At 38.9% G+C, this 22,940-nt stretch overlaps 1 protein-coding gene across 1 annotated transcript in view; it reads right to left on the bottom strand.

Moving 5' to 3' along the window:
* Positions 1-22,940, bottom strand: part of TRIO (trio Rho guanine nucleotide exchange factor) — a 257,013-nt gene that overhangs the window by 149,921 nt on the left and 84,152 nt on the right. Inside the window, 5 exon segments of the mRNA XM_033082574.2 lie at positions 3,718-3,849; positions 7,884-8,075; positions 18,200-18,322; positions 21,385-21,897; positions 22,524-22,716. Coding sequence (XP_032938465.1) covers positions 3,718-3,849; positions 7,884-8,075; positions 18,200-18,322; positions 21,385-21,897; positions 22,524-22,716 — 1,153 coding nt within the window.

Consider the following 22,940-nt stretch of genomic DNA (forward strand, 5'->3'; position numbering starts at 1 on the left):
TCTGTTTGTCCCGACTGTCCAGCCCGCCACCCATAGCCTCCTACAGTCTCCTACAATTCCTCAACTCTTTCCCTAGTCAACAAAACACCTAAAATTAAGCATTTGTCCAGAATTATCCTTCCAAAATAATCACTGTCTTCACTTGCTGTTAAAGGTAAACAGGGAGATTACTTTCTGTAAGTTAATATTAATTTGACAAATAGATTTAAACCAACAGATATAAAACTTTGTATGTGATTCAATCTGACATGATTTACAACTTCTGAATTATTACTGTTACTGGTAAGCCAAGGAAAAACTGCTGTTATGGCAAACTTAATTTTGATTAAGTCACTTTAAACCCTTTCCATGTAGCACAGAAAGGTGCTGTCTTCCAAAATGTGTTTAACTACTGATACTGACAGGAAACATTTGTCATTTCTAACTGTTGTCTTCTCTGATTTAAACCACAGAAGAAATAGTCAGATTTACCTTGCATGCTAATTAAAAAGCAATAATCCTCTCTTATCTGGTCACGATCAAGATTTACTGTTAAAAGCACTTTTCATTAGCATTTACTCTGTCACTTTTAGCATGAAGCTTAGAGAACTGTTACAATTCAGTATCATTCAGCTACCTGTAAGGAACTTTTCTAACAGCTCATCTACATCTGAAACCACAAGACCTGAGTACAAACACCAGCCTGTATCCATCAAATCAACACCATGTCAGAAACAGCAAATTTGCCAAGGCCTTCCCCCAGTGGCTATTTTCAACAACTTTTTTACTAAGTCTAGGCACATTTTGAATTTGTTATTCAGTAGTCAAACACATCCAAATGAAAATTATTTTCTAATAATTAGGTTACAAGGGAGTTTATTTCTCAGTTGCAGTTCAAGTTCTTGCATTTTAGCAATGAGTATCAGCACAGAGAATGATGCTCACTTCTGAAAGTAGCTCCAGTAAAGTCAGGTCAGCAGAAAAAATGCATAGTCCATAGCCCAATTACAGTGATATCTTTTTTCTTTTCTGTATCCAAAAGAATTATTAGTAAGTCCTTAAAATATTTCAAGATAATGGACTTCAATTATCCATTCAGAGTCCATAAAATCTAGGTGAAAAAAACTAATTGTGACAGTTCCTTGATCCAATTAGTTTATTAGCTTTATAAACAAATGACTGTGCAGAGATTTTCCTTTTGAGTTCATACACTAAAATTTTCTTCCTTCCTAGTGCATGATTGCCTTAAGATTTCAGTGAGATGTATAACTTTATTTATATATATAACTTCACTTAAGGCAAATCTTGTCAGATTTTCAGGAATACCAGTTGTCTCATCTTCTAAGCTAGTAAGTTGCTTTACTAGTAATATACAGTAATTATCCTCAGTAAAATCAGGCTGTCTAGTCTTAAAAGCATTTAATTTCTTAAAATTACTGTCTTCTACTTTGTAACCAAGCCGTGTTGCCAAGACATTGCAATCTAAAATGAATGACAGTGTTGTGATTCCTATACTGTTGCTCTCTCTCTTCCCCCACTGTTCATTCATCACAAAATGAAAGGAGTTCCGTACTGTAATAGAAATGAAGTCATACATCTAATAATGATGAGCAATAGTGCTGTAATATCTTGACACAGAAAGATGCCTCCATCAATCTTCAAAAAGGAATGCATGTTTGAAAAATGCAAAATAAATCCTTCTGCCCAGAGGAAGAACAGAAGTTGTAAAAAAGCATACAGTTATTATTTCTGCACCAATTCTGGTTGCTAAAGACCAACTGATTTTTTACCAGATGGGGAAAAGTAATGACTAGAAATCAGAAGAAAGGCACTTAGTGCTCCTTCTTTCCTTTGAGCAGTACCTGTGAAGATTTTGTTAAAATATCTAGCTATCCCAAAATCAAAAGCTACAGCTTTGAACTCCTAAATAAATTTTCAAGGTATGTCCCAAAGCAATCCTATAATCTACTGGTCTAATTTATTTTCTTTATGCATCACCAGCAAGCAAATGTTATTTAACATGCTAATCCACAGTACTTATTTACACTTAACAGTAGGCTCATCCAGTCACACCCCTGAAAAAAAAAAACCAACCAAAAACAAACAAACAAAAAAAACCCAAAAAACCAAAAAAACCAAAAAACTCCCACCCAACACAAATCAAACAGAACCAAGAAGAAAAAGATGCCACTATTTCAACCTCAGCCCTTTATAATCATTATTCTAGAGAAATCTTACCTTCCTCCTCCTTGCTGTACTCATGAAGCATACACCCCAGACTGCCTCTCCACATAAATCTCTTACAAACATGCTATGTTTTCTGTCTCTTCCAATGATGGAAGTTTATAATGAAGACAAGAAACCTTACCACAAAGCATGCTTTCAAGAATGAGTTAAAACAGTTACATGTAAGTAAAACTGCAAGTGTTATCAGGTGTGATAATGGCATTAGATCAGTTGACATAGAGGGTGGCATAGGGCAAGAATAGGGATATAAATGTGTATTTTACACAAAAGAACAAGAATTTGTGAACCCTGGACATCTGACTGATGGTCACAAAGTTTATGCAGGCCCTATGGTGGCAGGCACTCAAAAAACCCAGTTTTGCTATACTAACAATAGGACGGATCATAAGCACCAATCGTACCCTCCTTTACTGCTAAATGAAATGTGACCAGACTTAGGATTAAGCTTCCTGTAATAAAGCTGGCTCATCAGAAAGTAGTTTTAACTTTAATGTAGTGTATAAATCACAACCATTAATTCAAACCAACATGACCTCCTTTTAAAGACAGGTGCAAGCTGTGGCCTAAGCTATCCTGCGTCCACTGATCATTTTTACCATGATTTAACCAAACATGGAATTTGTGAGTAGAAAAACTACTACATTTAATCCAGAAGAATATCAGCCTAATAGAAAAGTAAAAACAGTTTTACCTAATAATGAGAGCAACCCTGACAGAAGAAAGAAGGGCAAGTAAAGCAGGAAATGCAGAAAATACCTGTTAGCTAGTAATAGTGAATACCAATTTATTTTCAGCTAAGTAAAACACAACAGAAAACTCAAAATTTGAGGAAAACAAAAAAAGGTAGTTGAGTCATCACTTTCTGGACCACCTTCAGAATAAGCTTTTGCAAATACAACTACTAGAAATAGTGACAAATATAATGATTCCAGTGTGTGCTGAGTCCAGGATTAGAGCACAGGATATGCTAATCTTACAAAGGCTGACTACATAGGCATCTTAGTTCATTTAAGTGCTTTTGAGGTTGATGAAACTAAGTGCATTACCTTCTGGCTTCTCAAGTGACATCCTTTAATAGTTAAGTCTTTTTTGTGAGGCAATTTCAGAGATGGATTTTCAAAACACACTTAGAGAAATCCATGCCAACAGAATACCTTTCCAAAGAATGCCCAGCTAACTTCCCTTCAAGTAAATGTTTAAACAATAGTATCCCACTGCTATTAAAAGGTAGTAATATGCAAATGCAAATTAAAATATACTTAGTACTTTAGTGCTCCAAGGGTTGTTTGTACCACACATGGTTAAATCTCACCTTTCAATTTCTTACCGAAGGTTACAGGGAAGACTTTAACACTTCACTTTTGAACAATAATAGCAAAATCCAGTATATAAAATTTAAAAAGAAACTCAGCACTTGAGTTTCCAGCTAACTCCCAATGCAACAAGTGATATTGATGTGATTTTATCTAAGGAAACAAAAAAGACACTGACCTCAGAGTAAGCCAAGGTAATGTGCTCATATATCCCTTGATGATGATGGATAGCATCTTCTAAATCTTGCAGTTCTGAGGGAAGCTCCACCTCACCACAAGCTTTACACCATGAGTCCACATTGCTCATGTACTGCAAAAGAAAAGAAACATTTGGCTTTGATTTTGGGTTCTACCATTAATACACACATGATGGTAATACACAAAAGGACGTTCATCTGTGTGACAGACACTGAAAAGACTTCTTTTAAGCAAAAAGTCTTTACAGTACTTCTCTCTGAAAGAACCAGAAATTTGTATCAGAATAGAAAGAAATATGAAAGTCTGACTATACTTTAGGTGCTTTTAGGTATCTGAAACTCCTTGAGCTGTTTGGAGACAGGCAGGCTTAGATGTATGTTGGCAGTATTCAGAACCAATTTAACTGTTGCCAATATTGATGCTTCAAGTTTACTCTTGCTCCTTTTCTTGACTTTGCAGCTAAGAAAAAGTTTCCTTCATCTTGCACCCACCATTTCAGAAACATGAAAGCCAGTTAAGGTCTTGTTTACACAAGAAAGTAAAACATGCTTCCAGCTTTCAAGTCCAGACCCTTGGTTTTCACCTATCAGCTCCCTGTGCAGATGGTCATGGTATCATGAGGTTTATCACCTCACCTCTTTTTAATCTTCAGAGAAAACCATGTTACAGTAAATTCACGAATACAAGCCGCACGGAGTATAAGCCGCATCTCTGGGTGTTGGCAAATACTTTGTTTTTTGTCCATAAATAAGTTGCACCTGAATATAAGCCGATCTGTCATTCGTAGTGAGGACCCGCATGCAACAAAGTTGCCAAATACTAACAGAACGGCGGCAGGGCGGGGTTTACTGGCTCAGCTAAGGCTGTGCAGGCTCGGTCTGCTAGGGGCTGCTGACGGGGCCAGGTAGCCCAGCCCGGTGCTGCCCTTGGTGGGGCCACTGGGGGCCAGCTGCCGCTGCCACTGGGATCGGTCACCACGGCCCAGCACTACCTTGTGGTGGCAGGCAGGGACGGAGCCCCCCCACGCTTCCGCGGCGGCGGGCGGGGACGGAGCCCCCCGCTGCCTCTCCGAGCCGCGGCAGGGGCGGCCCGGATCCCCCGCCGCCTCCCAGAGCCGCGGCAATGGCGGCGCGGGGCCCCCCTGTCTCTCCCCCGGGCTGTGGTACAGGAGGGAAGGAGGGACTCTCCCGCCTCTCTCCCCGCCCCCCGTGCTGCCTGCAGGCAACCATGCTCCACCCACGGTGCAACAGAGTAGCAATTTGTAACAATCGCAAAATGCCGACTTTGCAGCAGCTCGGCTCGGCACTCTGGTTGGCACTTCTGAGGTTGTAAATGTCAGAAAATTATTCACATATTAGCCGCTCCTGAGTATTAGCCGCATTTCCGGTTTAGGAGCAAAATCTTAGTCAAATTGGTGCGGCTTGTATTCGTGAAATTACTGTACTTTGCACAAGCATGCAAATAATAACTGGTGAACCATTCACTGAAACACTCCATAGTTGTCTTTTCCTGGAAAGAGGTTATCAAGGAAGTAAAGCAGTGTCAGGGCACAGCAAATTCACACCTCAGTCCCCAAAGAACTAACTTCTACATGCATAGAAGCACTAAATCCATTTGGCAAGCTACTACAACAGCAAGCATGTAAGGGATTTACAACTTGAGCAGAGGTCTCTTAGGACTAGCACTGAACTTTGAGCACACAGCTATGTCAGCATAGCAGCTCGAGTCAAGCCTTTCAGGGGAAATTGAGGATACTGCAACAGAAATCTCTTCTGCAAACAATTTAAGTTATCTCTGAAGTTTAAGCTGTCTTGACAAACAAGAAACTGCCATCACAGCTATATGCATAGCAGAAGTTCTGCCAACTTCCTTTTTTACAGCTAGGGGGCATAAATTTTATACCCCTTTTATGCTAGAAAGGGAAAGAGGAAAAGCAATCTGGTTTTTTAGGAGTTTTCATAGTTGTTAAACCTAGTACAGTCAAGCATATGTGAGTTGTGCAAAGTAAATTTTCTCTATTCATGTCAAGTCCAAGACTCAAAAGTCATGAGACCAAGCCATTTATTTCATTGTACATATCTTAATTCTTGGAGCACATGTAGTCTTTTGAGGAAAAAGGAATTAATAGATCACTTCTGATACTCTTCTATTGTTTGATAGCTGGGGAGAAGGGTGGTGAAGTACTTCGCTCTAAAATACTTATTTAATTCTCATTAAGGGCCACTTTAAAATGTCCCTGATGTTAGGCACTGGACATTAACAGAATCTCCATGTGCATCAGAGAGCAGGCACTGATAGCTGGTGCAGTCTTCACTGTGCCTGACAGTAGGCAGTGACACTTATCTGTCACTTGCAAGACAACACATACATTCAAGAAGGGTGACTTTTTTCTTGGGTTGCTTACTTTTTAATTTTTTATGTAGGTCAAGCGTCACCAGTCTCTAAAGGGGTCACTCCTCCCATTCCAAACCCTCTTTCCTTGAACTTGCTCTCCACTGTTAATGAAACAGCTAATATATCACAGACAGGTATCTTACAGATCAACTAGGGCAATCCATCACAACTAATCATAAAATGAAAACTGCAGAAGGAGCAATTAAAAGTAAATTAATCCCAGCAGATGCTGCACTATTTTCTCTCATTTTTATCCTTCCTCCTGTTTACAGTTATATTTAGTGGTAAAGAAGGTAACGCTGACCCTTACTAAAGTTGTCCAGCACACAATCACACGACATTTAATCCCTTGACTTCTGATTCATTTCTTATTTCATTTTTGTTATGAAAAATGACAGCATTTGAGTCAAGGTATAACTGTTCACATTTCACATCTCTCCTACATGTATGGCTAAAAGTGCTTCAATGCAAACCCAAATGACACAAGTAATTAGAAAAGCATCAATATTGACAAGGTACTGAATTGTGTCTATCAAAAGCTTCAAATGACTGCTGACTTTTCCAGCAGAAAACAAATCTTTCACCTAATTTTTATGTAGGTTTTCTGTAAAACCTACTAAAAGGACTTATTATAGTGGCATCATTTTATATAATTTGCCTTAGTCTGTCTAAGGACATTAAATCAATGCCACTGCTAACACAATGAAAAGCAGTGAGTATTTGCATCTTAATGCATACTCATTTCTAATGTCTAGATATTTATCAAGTTAAATATCCATGTAGTAGAAATCAGGGGAAAAAAAAGTCTTAAAATCAACTGTACTGCCTCTCTCTGTTTCCGAAATTTTCAGCTCCCAAATGCTTCCTTGATTCATTCCAAATTAAAGTTGTATCAGACATGAGACCTTTCCTTGGATATAATTTAGTAAGGCAAAAATGAAAGAAAAGTATCTACATACAGCACATCAGCCATACCCATCCAAGAACCTCTGCTCTCCAAACACACCAGGGACGCACAGAGTAGACAGTCTGCAAGATCAGCGGGTGACTCAACTGTGCACACACAGCAGCTCCTTCAGAACTGAACTCCCTTGAGGCCAAAACATGCTTTTGCCATTAAGATTATTAACTTGGGGATATTTATTCCTATTTCCCCTACATATACCTCTTCTCTGGCAGTTACACATGGTTAATGACTTAATTAAAATAATTGGTATAGGCCTAAAGCTAAAATGTTTTTTTAGTATTGGAGGAATCTCCTATGGAATACTAAGTAAACATCTCCCACCACGATTTCAGATTCAGAAGGCAGTTAATTAACTTCTCAACTTTCAGGTCAGTTCAACTTATGTATTCTAGAAAAATTATTATGAGTTAAATCTTGACATGTGAGGACTGATGGGAATTGAGTGGTGAGAACAGTAGAACAAGTGGCAGCTTCTAATGTAGGAAAGGCATTACATCGATACTTGAAAACTTTATATACTTAAGCATTTCAGTCCACTTCATTTTGATTCATATAGCTAATTTGGTTGTTTTCTCTTGCACTGATGTGGGCAAAGTGTTTTGTGGAGAATTTAAGCCCAGTGGGCTAACTGAAGACAGCAAAGTACTGAAATTGGCAGAAATATTCTGGCTTTCTTGTCAATCTTTTCAATCACTTTCTTGCACTTTTGTCCACAGCAAAAGCAAACTGCTCAACTCCCCATTCCAGAACATAAACTTTTGTTGTTGTTGTCCCCATTCACTAACCTGTTCAACTTTTTGATGGAAGATGGAGGACATGTCCAGTAACGTGCTCCGTTCATCCAAGGCTGCAGCAAATGCCTTCCATTCCTGTTCCAGCTGACTGGCAATCTGTTTGATTTGCTGTGAAGCGTAATGGCCAGACTCGATCAGGCGGTTTGCTACTGACATGATGCGGCTTATGTTTACACACACATTCTGTGGAGAAGGAGGAGGGAAAAATTAGTGTAAGTTAGCACACCAGTTTAATACAGAAGTATATTCCTAAAAAAATCTACTTTATTATAGTACTGGTCAATAGTCTGATTTTATTTGGCAAGTTTATGAATGCCAAACTTTGGAATCTAGGTGTATTATGTAGCAGTCTATCCATAATTGACATGTGAGAATGATGACTTGAAATAATCAGTCTAAAACTCATGGTAACAATCAACTTAAGCCAATTTATACTACATGAAGACACATTATTACAATAAAGAGGAAGAAGTAACCATATTTTACAACAACCTCAATAAAAATGTTTACAGACATTCAAGTAAAGCAGACATTCAGACACACACAGTATAGGCAAATTGAAGTATCAATATTAATCTCTTGATCTATCCACAGTATGCAAGTATGCAACATCTGTCAAACTTTACATCAACTTCTGAAATTAACTTCTAAAGAAACAAAATAAATAACTCTGAGCTACAAGAAGTTTAACAGTTTTACATTTTATTTTCTTGCCACTATACTGCCTCAGAGCTAGCAGTGAAAATTAGACAAATATAGTCAAAGATCAGAAATATTTTCTGGCATACTGGCGTTAGTCACTGATGGCTCTTAGTCAGTCTAATTTTCAATCAAGAGTTTCTGATTCCTGTGAAGTAAAACAAGAACAACTTTGCCACAAAAACTTTCTGAGTAACTCTTTCAGAGCTACATGCATATAATATGGAGTTGACACTTCCTTCAATTGGGCAGACTCCTATACATGTAAAATGAAGTTCTTAGAATGACAGGATTGTTGAGGTTGGAGATTACCTAGTCCAACCACAAGACATTGAGCAAATCAGGTGGAACTATGACCTGCTGGCATCCAGCCATTGCCCAGAGCTTGACACTGACTGGTTGGAGCAAGCGTTGCAGCTCCTCCAGGTTTCACTGTCCAGACTCATCTGAGTGGCAATTAGGACGTGTCCCTATTGATTGTAAACTGTATGCATGTATGCAAGCAGGAGCATACCTGACACAGCCTACAGCTCCAGCTGGTCCACTCAAACTGAGCACAGCAGTGTCATGTTTTTCCTTTCTGCACAATATTACCTCATACTTTTTTAGGTTATCCCACACATCTATGTTCTGCTTTTTAAGCACTGCCACACAACTGGCAGAGTAGAAATCTGCTATTTCCAACTAATTTCAAAAGACTGAAAAGCATTTCGGTCTATTAAGAGTATATGTAGCACAAATCCAAGACTGCTAAATGAATACAGAAAGCCCTTAGACAGTCTTTATAGTTGTGAGAAGATACAAGTGCCAAAAGAGAAAAGACTAAAGTCTTTAGCAGACTGCCATTTGAACTCTTTCTGTAACATAATGTGGTGGTTTGTATAAATTTCGTGAAATAGCTCCCTATCAGGACCTGGGCAGCCTCCTTTGGACCTGACAAGGACCAATGGGTGTCTGATTTTTTAATACTGACACATCGTTACACCAATGAGAAAGCTTAGGCACCTCCGTGAAACACACACATCCTGGATGGAATGCAGGCAAGCAACACACTGATGTTTCTGCCTGGGCACCTGCTAAGCTCCTGGTCCAGCTCAGCACAGTTGCCAAAACGACTCTGTATCACAAAACAGCTCCTGGCTGTGGCCCGAAGAGATCACATGGCCATCTGCAGGCCTGGCCAAGATATGAACTCTTTCACTGTCCAGAATAAAACTTACAGATGCTTTGTTCTCTCTCCTGAGAGAAAGAAAAGGATCAAGATGAAGATATGCACAGAAAGAGCATAAAAACACTGAGGTCAGAGAAAAGGAAGAAGGTCCCAGACACAAAGGATTGATGGAGATGCCTCACTCTTGGACTGAAATTTCTCTTTTTTAAGCTGTGGAGAAGAGACTCTTGTTTCCCTGTAACTCAGAGACATGCATTATGGGGTGGATGAAATGTTCTAACTGTATATGTTAGCAGAGGCTTTGGCGTTAGAGTACGCAGATGCTGAAGTAGCTCTGATCCCATGAGAAGTTTAAATAGAAAGAAGACCTCTGCTGCCTCCCAGGGAAGACAAGAAGAAAGACCTCTGTTTTCAAAGATGAAATGAGCTTTTGTTTGAACTGTTAATCACACTTTAATCCTTAAAGTGTGCCCCATAAATTGACATGGTCCTCAGTAATGGTTGTGGGAAAACCATTAGTTGAGGAAAGGATTTTTACACAGTGATTAGATTTCCATTCTCCCGGGCAGCTGATTGACTGTGACATTAAGAAAACTGCTTCTTGTGGAAAAAATCTCCATAGACTGAAGAGAAGTCTCCTCTCCCAAGTAAAATGGTGAAAGACTATTTTTAGAGATGGTAAATTAACTGATAGGTTTCTGTACATTGTCAGTGTGAAAGAAAAGAAGTTGTGGGGAGGGAGGAGAAGTGTTCTGAAAGTTTTATTCTGATTCTTATGACTTTTGTTTTATAGCTTCTGGTAATAAAGATTTTTCTTTGTACCCTTTAAAGTTTGAGCCTGTTTTGCCTTTCTCCTAATCTTATCTCGCAGCAGGAAACGAGTAAATAATTCTAGTGGGTGCACTGATGCTTTGGCCAATGCTAAATCCGCAACATAAATTGGTGTGTTGGCTGGGAAATCTCAAATTGGCGAACCAAAACCACTACACGAAATTGGTGTTTCTGCCTGGTTGAGCCGAAACCGTGACACATAATAAAGCGATGTTGGAAATTCTGGAAAGCAGTTAAAAATGAAGGACATGGCACTATAAACATGAGGTAAAATAAATTAAAACTGAGCCTTGGTTAACATGTATTTATTTTCCCATGGCAATCAGGCTTCACATGTCTGAAAGAATACAGCCTGTAGCAATATGAATTAAAATGCTGACAGTTGAACACTTTCCAAGCTACATACACCACATTTCTTTCCTCAAAAAAAAAACAAAAAAAAGCAACCACCAAGAAACAGCTTATCATAATCTAAGCCTTTTACCTCAATACGTGATATAGCTACCAAAGTTTTAAGTGTCAGTATTTTAGAATGCAATGACCCAAATGAGATAGATTTTATTCAGGAAGAAAAGAATCTCTAATAGCAACTCACTACAATTAGACTGTCTTTAATTGACCCTTGAAGGTCAACAAATTCTTTCAATTTCCTACAAGGACAGGCAATTCCAGTGTCATTATTATAAGACAACTGCATATTTTGCATTCTGCTTGAGAGATGAGAAACACTGCTACAAGTGGCTCATTTACCAGAGACTGATATCTTATTCATTGCATGCATTTACAACCTGGTTTTAGTAAAGGAAGTAACAGCTAGGAGGTAATAACTGATAAAATCTTATTTAGTGACCTCATTTACACCACGTGAATCTGCAAAAAGCACCTGCGGCTTCTAAATGTGTATCAACTGTCTCAAAGGTGAAAGGGTAATGTGATATTGCATTTCATTCATTGTGTTACAAACATGACTATTGTAACAAGACTTAAAAGGCAACAATTCAAGTCACTGCATTACAGTGTGTTTAGCAAGGACACTAATGCTAAATGTTCTTATTAGCATGATTGTCTTCTCTCAAAATGTTCTTTAACCAGAAGCTGAAAGGACACCTCACAGTATCTGGAAAGCTCCTCATTGCAGTTTTTTCCTCTACAGAGAGTATACAAATAAAAAAAGTTATTCCTCAGCAAAGCAATACAGATTAGTAGCCTAACTGCACTGTGTCATTTTTTGGTGCATGCCTGAAAGGCAAATACATGGGGAAAATGCAGGTGACAACCTACCAGCTAATTGAACTTCTATCACACTCACACAAAATAAAGCTGGCACATGACCAGAAGGTTCCATTTCCTGATTTTTCCCAGACCCATTTGGAAAAGGTTTATTTAGCTCCAAGATTTCCAACAGTAGTTATCTGACACAGAGACGATTATGCATTCAGTTTTAAATGCCATCAAATTCAGTGACATGGTCCATAAGCATCATAAGCGGCATCTCTGTATAGACTGTAGTGAACTCACTCAATTTTACTGTGATAGAATCAATTTAGCAATGGAATTTTCAAATCATCTGCCACCTCACACACAAATGACAACCAAAACATGGTGCAGTATTAATGTACGAATTAACACCTGCTTTAATGATTTACATGTTCTCTAACATTTCTTCTAGTCTCGTTTTTGAAGCAACAGTAAAACTGAAAGTTTGGGAATACAAACTTCAATGATGAGGGCTGCAGGACAACTAAAGGTAAAACCTGGTCTATTCCCTTGAAAAAATATAAACTTGGAAACATCCAAGCTGCAATTAAGGAAAGTGTTTCATGTGCTCTTCAACTACAAGGACCCTCTAAATATTCTCAGGTAACCATTTAACCGCTGCTATCAGCACTGGAACATGTGCAGTACAATTTCACTCCAACTTTCTCCAAATATCTGATCTCTTTCCTTTTCACAGTGGAGACCTGAGGAATCTTATTTCAAGACTGTACATCCAACACCAACATTACCTTCTTTCCTCTTTTACTTTTTTATTTACTTAATCATAGTAAATGCCCATGCCTTCAAACTCTCTCTACGGTCACATCACTTTCATGTATATGTTTCCCATTACAACACTAAATATTTGCTCTAAATTGGACCTAGTTCTCTAGTAGGAGCAACTGAATAAGAGCATTTTCTTTACAAATCTGAAGTTCAGCCACCCCAATAAGTACCAAGAGTGAAATAGGACTTGTTTCTTTTCAGTAAACCACTGTCCATTCCTTTAGTTTGCGATTCATTGACAGGAACGTACTTGTTGCTGTATTAACACCTCAGTAACTGACTGCTTTTTAAAATCTCTTTGCTTCTTCCCTCTTAAGGATTGCACATTTAGCTGCTCTATTTAGTCTTGCTGACTTTGGAGTGCTCCTCAGAAGCTGAAAATAGCCTGAACTCATTTTACCTTTTCAGTCTATTCTCAGGCTGGTGGCATCCAGACATTTTGTCTAAGCATTAACTGCTCTGGCACCGTAAAGATTCTCTTAGGGATGTACACCTGTGATCTTCCTCTCATTTGCCCAAATCCTGACAACCAAGGGCAGTCTAGAATTCACATGGTGCTTAAGTCTGTCTCAAGAGACCAATCTGTATGGTTACAAAAACACATATTTAAAGTAAAAAGAATCTCAGAGGTGAAATATATCAGTGGTACAAAGGAGGAGGAAAAAAATTACACTAGCTCTAAGCTAAGGTGATTTTTACCTTACCTGACTTTATTCATGTTTTCATTTGTACTAGTCCCTGTGGTTGGATTTAAGCAAGACATCTTTTTAACTTTTAACTCTGCAAACCTAGGGATATTCAAAGGTTGTGCTCATACTTTTATTTTAACATCCCAAAGCTCTCACCAGTGCTCATCTCTGACACTCTCTTTTTTGGATAGCATTCAGGATTTGATTACTACCTTGACAAAATGGTTTAGTGTATGCAAACAGCCTGTTCTGAGAACATTAATCAACTTAGCAATACGCCTACAAATGAAATAGGACTTTTTGGATTACAGTTAATAAATGTAACTTCTACTCATGGTCCTATCAACACTGAGACAAGAAGCAGTCATAGCACATCCTTTAAGAGTAGCATGTGTCAGCTTTCTCCAAACAAAGTTTCATTTTGCCTGCATCACTCTTCAAGCATTTTAACCCTCCCTAGTGCAAGGAGAGGGAGGCACAGTTAAACTGTAATGAAAGCAAGGCCATCTGATCTAGCAAAAAGAGCAGAAAACGTTCAAGCAAACAACATCCTCCTCCTCACCCATATTTCACATGACTTTTTGTCTTCGTTGTGTCTCAGCAGATGTAGAGAAAATGGCAGGAAAAAGAGTGGACAAACACATAATCAGTCTTTCCCACTCTTACATGCAAGACAGACTAATTGTATAATCATGGGTATTTTATTCTAGCAGTTTAAAAATTCAATGCATAATTTTTGTACTTGTAACTCCTATGATGTCTTATTTGAAAGTTTCTCCCTTAAAAGGTACTAAAAACTTGTTTTGAGAAGTGAAGCATTGGTTTAGTCACCCAAATTGGAATGTCAAGCTGAAACTGAGTATTGCTTAAATAAATCTCAGGACTTGACAACAGCAATTTACTGTTGCTGAAAGCAGGCCTTTAAAATTGTACTGAAATCCATCCTCAGCTTCAGAGAGCAGAATCACTGAGATTTTGTTCTTCCCTACAGTTATGGAACATGAGAACTACTTGCCCTATAAAGAGACAGTTTTGACTTTTATCAGTGCACAGCTTCTCAAATTCAGTGACAGGAAGTCACTGAATTTGGCTGCATCTGTGAGCCAGCCTTCAGTCAGTAGCTCTTCTAGCCACATCAACCTCTGTGTTAATCCATGGTAACCAAACATATATTCTCTTTAATACACAGCACTACATCTATCCAGCTTTTCTCTGGGACAGATTTATTGCAGTGAGAACCAGTCTGTGTATTAAGCTTAAGACTTGCATGAACGAATTCCTGTTACCTTGAAGTGCAACTATATGAATACACAAGATTCCTAGATATAATCTGCTAAACTGGTGAAAGTAAAGTTAAATCTCTTCCTCGGATGTATTCTTTACCTTTTTGCTTCATAACATTTGGTTTACACTTCCATTTTGTGTCCTTATTGAAAACCAACATTCTAAAAATGGCCCAAAGCCATTAGAACTAAATTTTTTAAAAGTCCAGCAAATCCTCTTTGTCCTTGATGTAACTAACTCTTGTTCATGACAGGAAATAAGTAGTTTTCACAATGGTTTACGTCCAGGTGGCTTGCTTCAGACTAGAAGACCAGATCAAAATTTTGGCATCTCACCCAAAGGCCGTCACTCTTTCTCAGCCAAATTTGGTATAAGCAGCTGCAGAAGTTGCCCTCCGCCTCTTGGAAACAAACTTCTGCTTGGGAAGGAAAGGGACATAAGAGATCCAGCTATTGACAGAGGGTAGCACCTGCTGTAGAGGCGAGCATGTGCCCTGCAACAACCACAATGTGTTGGGAAAAGCAGCTGCAACATCAATTATCAGAGTTAAGCTATGAGCCAAGTGCAAGGGGTTGCATTTAGCTGCTTGCGGAGCATTTATCCTTTGAACAGTTCTTCCCTACCTCGAGTGAGCCTAAAGAAAATTGACTAGAAAGCAAGATCTATTAAGGGCCAATTAGGGCCACAATGAAAAGCCTTCAGAATGTCCTGCAATAAATAAAGCTTATACATAGTTGTCTTTCTCCCTTCCTCTATTCCATTCAAATGAATCACTACACGTGGCTGTAGATACGCTAAACGTTGAATTTCACTTCTGGTGTTAGAATACGCACACAAGAGACCTTAAATCCACTTTGATTACTGAAGAGTAACACTGACAGGAAGAGCGAACAAACAGCAGTTTGTTAAACACAGAGCATATGTGCGGAGTGGTCAGGGAGAAGCCCAACATACTTGCAGGAGTTAAGACTGCCCAACATTTTTCCAGTTGAAGGCTAATGAAAAATAAGGCCTGCCAAAATTCAATCAGTTCACGTCATTTTTTATGTCACATTCAGTTTAATCTTTGCCCCTAATCTGTATGAAACGCTTTTGTCATCTAACCAAATAAAACCCAGATAATCTGAATGCTGCTTAAATCAAAACCAATCATACAGAATTTACATTTTCCTATTCCATGGCAGAGAAGCCCTTCTGAGGGGGACTGTGCTACAGAAAAAAAAAAATTTACTTTGGTTTTACCCTTCTGAATGTTCGGATAGCTTAATTGGCCCCAAATTTTAGATGTTCCTTGAAAGCTTTAAGAAAACATTTTGCAGGCTGAGAAAAAGTCCCCTGTAATTAATGTATTTGACAACTAAAGGCAAAGGAGAGATTAACAGGAAAAGACTAATGGCAAACACAGAGCAGGAAGGATTATGCTGCATCGCTCAAGTGCTTCCTACTGTTGGTAGCATCTGAACAGTCTATAAGAATGAAAAAAAATTTAAAAAGTCATTGAATTTGAAGAAAAGAACACAATAGAGACTAATACGAGGACAGGCTTACAGAAGAATTTACTTTTAGAATGCAACCCCAAGAACTGCCTGGAAGGCCACTCAGAAGTACAGTAATTTCACGACCATAAGGCACACCGGACTATAACGCCCAACTTTTTTTTTGCCGCGAAGATCCGTGACATACGCGCAACAAAGTAACGAATTAGTTACGGAATCCCGTGATCGTGGATTTTACTGGCAGGTGCTCAATTTGCAAACATTTTTCACAGACTGGCGTAGCCTTTAAACGCAGTCCCAAGCGTCCTCCCCATGCGCAGGGCTCGGCACTCCCGCCCGCCCCCGGCTGGTGAGGCGGGGCTCGGGGTGGCCGCGGTTCACACCTCGGGGTTGCTGCGGTTCACGGTGGCTCAGGGTCGCCATGGCTCGCGGCGGTTTGGGGCTGTGCAGGCTCGGATCGGCCCCGCTGCCCCCCCGCCAGTGCTGTACAGGTTCGGATTGGCCCTGCCGGCCCCTCCGCTGGGGCCATGCGGGTTCGGCTTGGGGCCACCTGCGGCTCGGGGTGGCGCAGGGCCGCCCGCTCCCTCTCTCCCCGTGCGGCTCCTGCTGGCCGGGGGCCGCCCAGTCCCGCCTACCCTGCGTGGCTCCTGCCAGCCGCAGCCGCCCCCCTTCAGGCTCAGCGCTCCCGTTGCACCATTCCCCCTCGTGGTTCGGCTCATGGCTTGCACTTCTGGGTTGGCAAATTTCGCAACTTTGTACATTATATAAGGCACACCAGACTATAAGGCGCACTTCCGGGTTTGGACCAAAATTTTAGTCAAAACGGTGAGCCTTATAGTCGTGAAATTGCTCTACTAAGTTCCAAAAGTCACCTCATGTCAATGACACCTACTGTGTCATCCTGTGTTTTTTTCTGCTCCACTTCATATGCAGAGCAGTGAAGAACAACAACAAGGTGCTCCATAAGGCAGCAATTCCCCATGCCACAAACCAAACCTAATGGTCAAAACCATTTATGATGTTACATAACTGAATTACGAAGCTCATCAGCATTTGACTTTTTCTTTTCAGAAAGTTCATATTGATATTAATTTTTTTTAAACCATTGGAAACAACTGAGTTGCAAAAGACAAAAATGTGCCTGCTCTGATCCTGTCTTCTACTGTCTTACCTCCAGCTACACCATTCACAAGAGGTGCCTTACCAGTCCTTCAATTACTTCTGCAAGACACATAACCTAGGTAAGTTATTTTGCCACTTTCCTGTTCTACAGGAAAACCCTCTTGCAAGAGTTGATTCTTTCAACTATACTTTTATTCAATTCCCATCCTTGGATGGCCAAGAATATTAATTTGTAACAAGACTGATAGTGTTCTTCCTTCATTGATCCAACAAACAGGAACTGGATTTAGGCCCAGACTCCCAAGGTTATTTAAACACCTTCAATGTGTTATGGACCTAAAATGTACTTCAGAATTTTGTCCCCATGTTCAAACAGCAATTAATGAAACTGAAAGTAAATAGCTTTCACTCATCGCCAGTGAAAATCCAATTTTTTTTACAGCCTACTGATATTTGACCAAAAAAATTGTTTTGGTTCCATTTTGCTGTGCTGAAAATGAGAAGAGTCTTCTTAAAACTACAGAAAATTATTATACCAGGCTCAGTTACTTCTCAGAACTTTTTGTCTGAGTTGAAATCTATTCAGAAGATCCTAAGAGCTATTTCTTTCAGAATGGAGAGCTAAAATCTCTATTACACATGATTCTCTGAAATTTTCTACAAGACCCAAGGTAGTATTCAAAGACACATCCCAGGTTCTAGAAGTTTGGACACTTATATTTGAGACATGCTGAGGTTGTTTTGAACACTGCCACTTGTCAAAACAATTTTGTTGCTTTATCAGTAACAGTATCTCTGTACCTGACCACCTTTTATTTTCTTCCATCGTGTCTTATAACTTCACTGCTCAAACACAAATTTGCACTACTTGTAAAGAAGGAATGATCTGTCAATGTCCTTACAAATTCTACCTTAACACAGAACAAACAGCCAGCACATCTGTGTTGTCTGTGCAGGGAGACCTGTTCTTACCATACAATTCATGGCAAAGTGATTGTGCTGTGTCTGAAGTTCCATCGCATGGGGGTGACTGGTTCCAATCTCTGTATAGCTGTTCAGAAACAGACCTTTGTTGTGTGTGATCCAGTCAAACATCTACATGAAAATATTAAGGAAAGAAGAAAGTTCAATAATTTGTTATGGCAGAAATCATAGACAAGTAATGTAAGATACCTATGAACACAGAATACAGAGTCTAAGGCTGTGAAAATTAACACTGATGCTCCTTCCATTTTAAGTTACTGTACATTTTAACCCAAACATTGCTGAAACCTGTCTTTTTGGATCAAGCAGCTGAGGTTGTTACTGTTATCTTTACTATAGGTGTTTATCTCAACCAGCTACAGTAATGTCATAATCACAAACTTCATTATTACAAAGAAGTCATAGTAAACAAACAGACTTGGAGCACAGCCCTGAGTTGCCAAGCTTATACATTCTCTAGTGTCAGCACTTGTTGACATCAGCAGCTTAGCAGTCTAGAACGAAAATGGCAACTCATGGAAATTAAACATAAATTATTTCATGCTGATCAAATACTTCAGCAGTAAGTTCAACATTTTTAGTTCAGAAGTTTACAGGAGATTTGAAAAAAGTATTCTATTTCTAGATGAATTATTAAAAGTATACGAGAGCACAGTTACCTTCTTCCAGGAAAAGTTAAGAATAATCTTTAAATATGCTTGGTTTTAAAAAGAAAAAAAAATAATATTCTAACAAATTTTAGGAGAGACCTTATATGACAATGGCTATCAATGAAGGCACACAGGTATGTTAACAGCGGCACTGGAAGACAAAGTTTTCAAAGACCAAGCAACACAGTAAACAAGCTGTTTAACACCCCACCTGCTCACAATGGTCTTGAAATCTTTGCTATATCTCAGCATGAGAGACATACCTGCTCTCTGGGTAAGCTGAAATAGATTGTCCGGGAAAAATGGTAGCAGTAAGCAATAAGTATTCATTTAAAGATCTTTCAAAATATGCTGGTTAACAGAACAAATTATCAAGTCCACTATTTGTCCCAAGTCCATGACAAACTAAATTACAAGCAGACCACAATATGGTAAGAACTGTAAGTCAAACTTCTGAAGTTTAGATAACTGAGACAGCTGATCACATACTCCTAAAATTTTAAGCTTCTTATCTAGAACTCAGTGAAAATGTGTTAGAACATTATTCAAAACAGACACTGGTACTGCTCGTGACCATCCTTCTCTGAATTCTTTTTGAATTTGTTGCCTTCAGGCATTTAAAGGGCAATTCCAATCAGATTCCCTCCCACGTTGTCCCTGTTTTGCCTTCTCTTCTCCTGAACCAGTCCAAATTTCTTGCACTGAATTGAGCAAATCCTCCAAAAGGAACATGTTTATTTCTCTCCATGCAATACCCTTTTTCTTTCCAACAAAGATCCTGTCCTTTCCCACATTTCAGTAAAATACAGATTATACACCGATTAAAAAGTCATGAGTTGTGAAATCTAATCTGACACAAGCAGTAAAAATATAGGCTGCAAGTAGATTAAGGCAAGAGTCTTAACCTGAAAGTGAGTTGGGATACTACACAAACCTTACTTTTTCATCTTTTTTTACTGGCTAATGAGAGGAAAACAGTCCTAGGTATGGTAGCTGCTGTCAACCTCATTTTGAGGTGCCTAATATTTCCCTTTTGAAAGAAAGATGTGTTAATTTAATATTAGACTTATTCCTGGAATTAGAAATGTAGAAAACACTGACAGGAGCTTATGCAACCACATGGCAGGACAGAGGTCAATCCCATAGGCTCAAGTATTTAACAAGAAGTTTCTTAAAGACCAAGTTATGTAAGCAATTTGATAAAATATGAGAAAATTAACAAAATATATTTTGATGATGCTCATATGGTACTGAAAGATATGCTATAATGCAGAATAATTAACGCTGCAATGAAGTGGCTGCAAGATTGATAAAATGCATTTGGGTCTGAAAGAGCAACACTAGAAGAACAGCTTGCATTATTTTCTGAAAAATTTTAGAAATAGATAATCATTTTATCTTTTTTCCAACTCTCTACATGTCCCAACTATTTTCAGTTACATCCATCCAGTAAGCATTTGCTTTAAATGGTACTTAAAAAAAAATATATATATTTTTTAACACAGTAGAAAACATTACAGTAGTGTAAAGAAAGTCTCTGAGCTGAAATGATGAAGGTAAGGGAAAGAACAGGTAAAGAACACAAATGATGAAGCAGGAAGAAGTATTATATATTTGTTCTGCTTTTACTCTTCCCCATGTAACAGCTGCTGGAGAGCAGAATACTGGTTTAACGTGGACCGTTGGTCTCATGCAGTTAAGGCCATATTATGTAAAATACTTTAAGAAATCTGAGTACTTCAAGCTCTGACAAAAAACATACCTACTACTTGACTGCATAGTCTAGCTACTACTACTCCCAGAGAAAATCTCCACACCCTTCTTTAAAGCTATTTGTTCCATGGTAACAAGTCAATAATAAGTGATTGCAAAACCATTCTACATGAAAATAGACCTTATTTGAGTTTATCTAAAAGCTATCTGCTTGCCATACTTCCGCTTCAAATTCTATGACAATCCAGGGCTTTCTCATTTGAAGGGACTGGTTAGCCCAAAACATTCTCAAATCACTGAGGTCCCTGTTAATGACATATGCACTGTCAGAAGAGATACATCAATTTTTTGCCTGGGACTTCAAACCCTGCATCAATGAAGCAGTTCCCCATGTCAGCCTCTTCAGACTTTGTTGACTGCCTGTCACTCACTTCCCAAAGATCACTCAAAAGAAGACCAATGTAGTCTGTAATCATCTGTATTTATAAAGCATACAGCATTCTTCTTTACCGGATGAATGCAAAAGCATCTGTCTGGAACAAATGCTTAACAAAATAAGCGCTTTGAAGTCATTAGCAGTTAATATTTTCTTTGGTAAGAGCTTCCTGTGTTCCTTACAGCTTAGAACTACTATGCCATGCCCTTTACTCAGAAGAGCCTGAGTGCCTCTCAATCAAGAAGTCCCTTACTTCTCATTAAAAGGATAGTGATTAACTGCAAAGACAAAAATTACTGTTTTCAGTTACCCTTGGTAATTCTTTCAAGTCCAAGAAGTATCAGCCATTTACAGTCTCCTTGCTCAATCCTTACCTTTTCGGCATCCTGCTCAAACAGCCTGAGCTGAAAGCATTGGTCCAATTTCAATTTCCGCACATGCCACATCTGATGCAGATGCTGCCGTGTTGAATGCAGCCTGTCCAGCATGGTGGACACTTTGGGTAAAAGGTTCTGTAAGTCAGCATTCCCTGACCCAGAGTTCTTTTTGGGAAAGCTATCACTGCTCTGTATCCGCTGGAGCAGCTTTTGTCCTTCCACATCAAGGTCCTCGATAGGGGCCTTAATGACTTTCTTTTTTAATTGTGAATGCTCCTCTATCATATTGCGAGCACCTTCCAGGTCCTGAGGCATTTCCTTTTTTGACAATATATCTTGTAGTTCCTCCAGTCTGGACAGCATATGGGTTGCATTGCTAATGTAGTCCTCAAAGGCAACTCTGATTTCTATCCACTCCTCATGGTTGTACTCCAAACAGCCATCGAATTCTGGGGTAAGCTGAGAAGGATCAACTACTTTGGTAAGGCCTTCCAGAGACACCATATTTGTCTAAAAATTAAAATGGAAAGAAAAAAATGCTGTTACTGAAATGAATTTGAAGTTTCCTTTCAAGTTTTTGTTTTTCTCTTTTTAAGAGTTTATAATTCTGCTCATGAAGTCCACATGACAACTTTTCTCACACATTTCAAGTATCAATTCTGATCAGCAGAAGACAGAGCAGGTATTTTCCTACATTTCTTTCTTACCTCACAACATTTAAGAACAAAACAGCAACTACTCTTTTGATTACTGTTTTGATTAAGTTTTGACTTTGTGTATTGCAAAGCAGCAAGAGGATAACAGCAAGGTTCAATCAGCTGATTTCCTCTGGATTCTGGAGATATCACAATTACCATAATGCAGACTAAGGCAACAAAGAGACAAAATCCAAGTTTTTATCATTAGGGAGAAGAACCTAATTCAATCTTTCTTGAGCTTGCAAAAAGAATATGAACAACAATTACGTAGCCTAAGTACATGAAGAAAACCACAATCCTTCTAGCACCATTGGCCTAAAGTTCCTCTCCTTTCAGGCAGAATATAATTTATCTGAGAGTTTTCAAGGTGCTGATCATTAGTGAGAACATTTAAAACCACAGAACAAATATAAATTTGTATACCATAGGGAAAATTACCTCAAACTCAAACTTAGAGCTGCCAAAGTTAGTCCTCTGTTTCTGCCAGAAATTGTCTGGCTTGATTATCAGTGCAACATGAATACAACATGGAAAGGATTCCTGTAAAATCTTCAGCAGAGGCTTTATGGAGTCCCATTTTGACCCACGCATATCTACAATGACGGTGAATCCTCGTTTACATACTTCCTCACTGCAGAAAACAGAAGGAAAGGTTATCAAGCGTTTCAAATTCCAACACAGCACTCTACTGCACCACAATGACAAATGATAATGCATTGTCCAGTCTTGTTTTTTCTTCACCTTACACAAACAGTAAATCTACCATTTCCTAAAGCAGCAATTTCTAATTCATTTACAATTGACTCTTCAGAACACACACACACTTACTTGACTGATGATAATATTCATGTCTTC

This window comes from Catharus ustulatus, chromosome 1 (assembly GCF_009819885.2).
Source record: "Catharus ustulatus isolate bCatUst1 chromosome 1, bCatUst1.pri.v2, whole genome shotgun sequence".
NCBI lineage: Eukaryota > Metazoa > Chordata > Aves > Passeriformes > Turdidae > Catharus > Catharus ustulatus.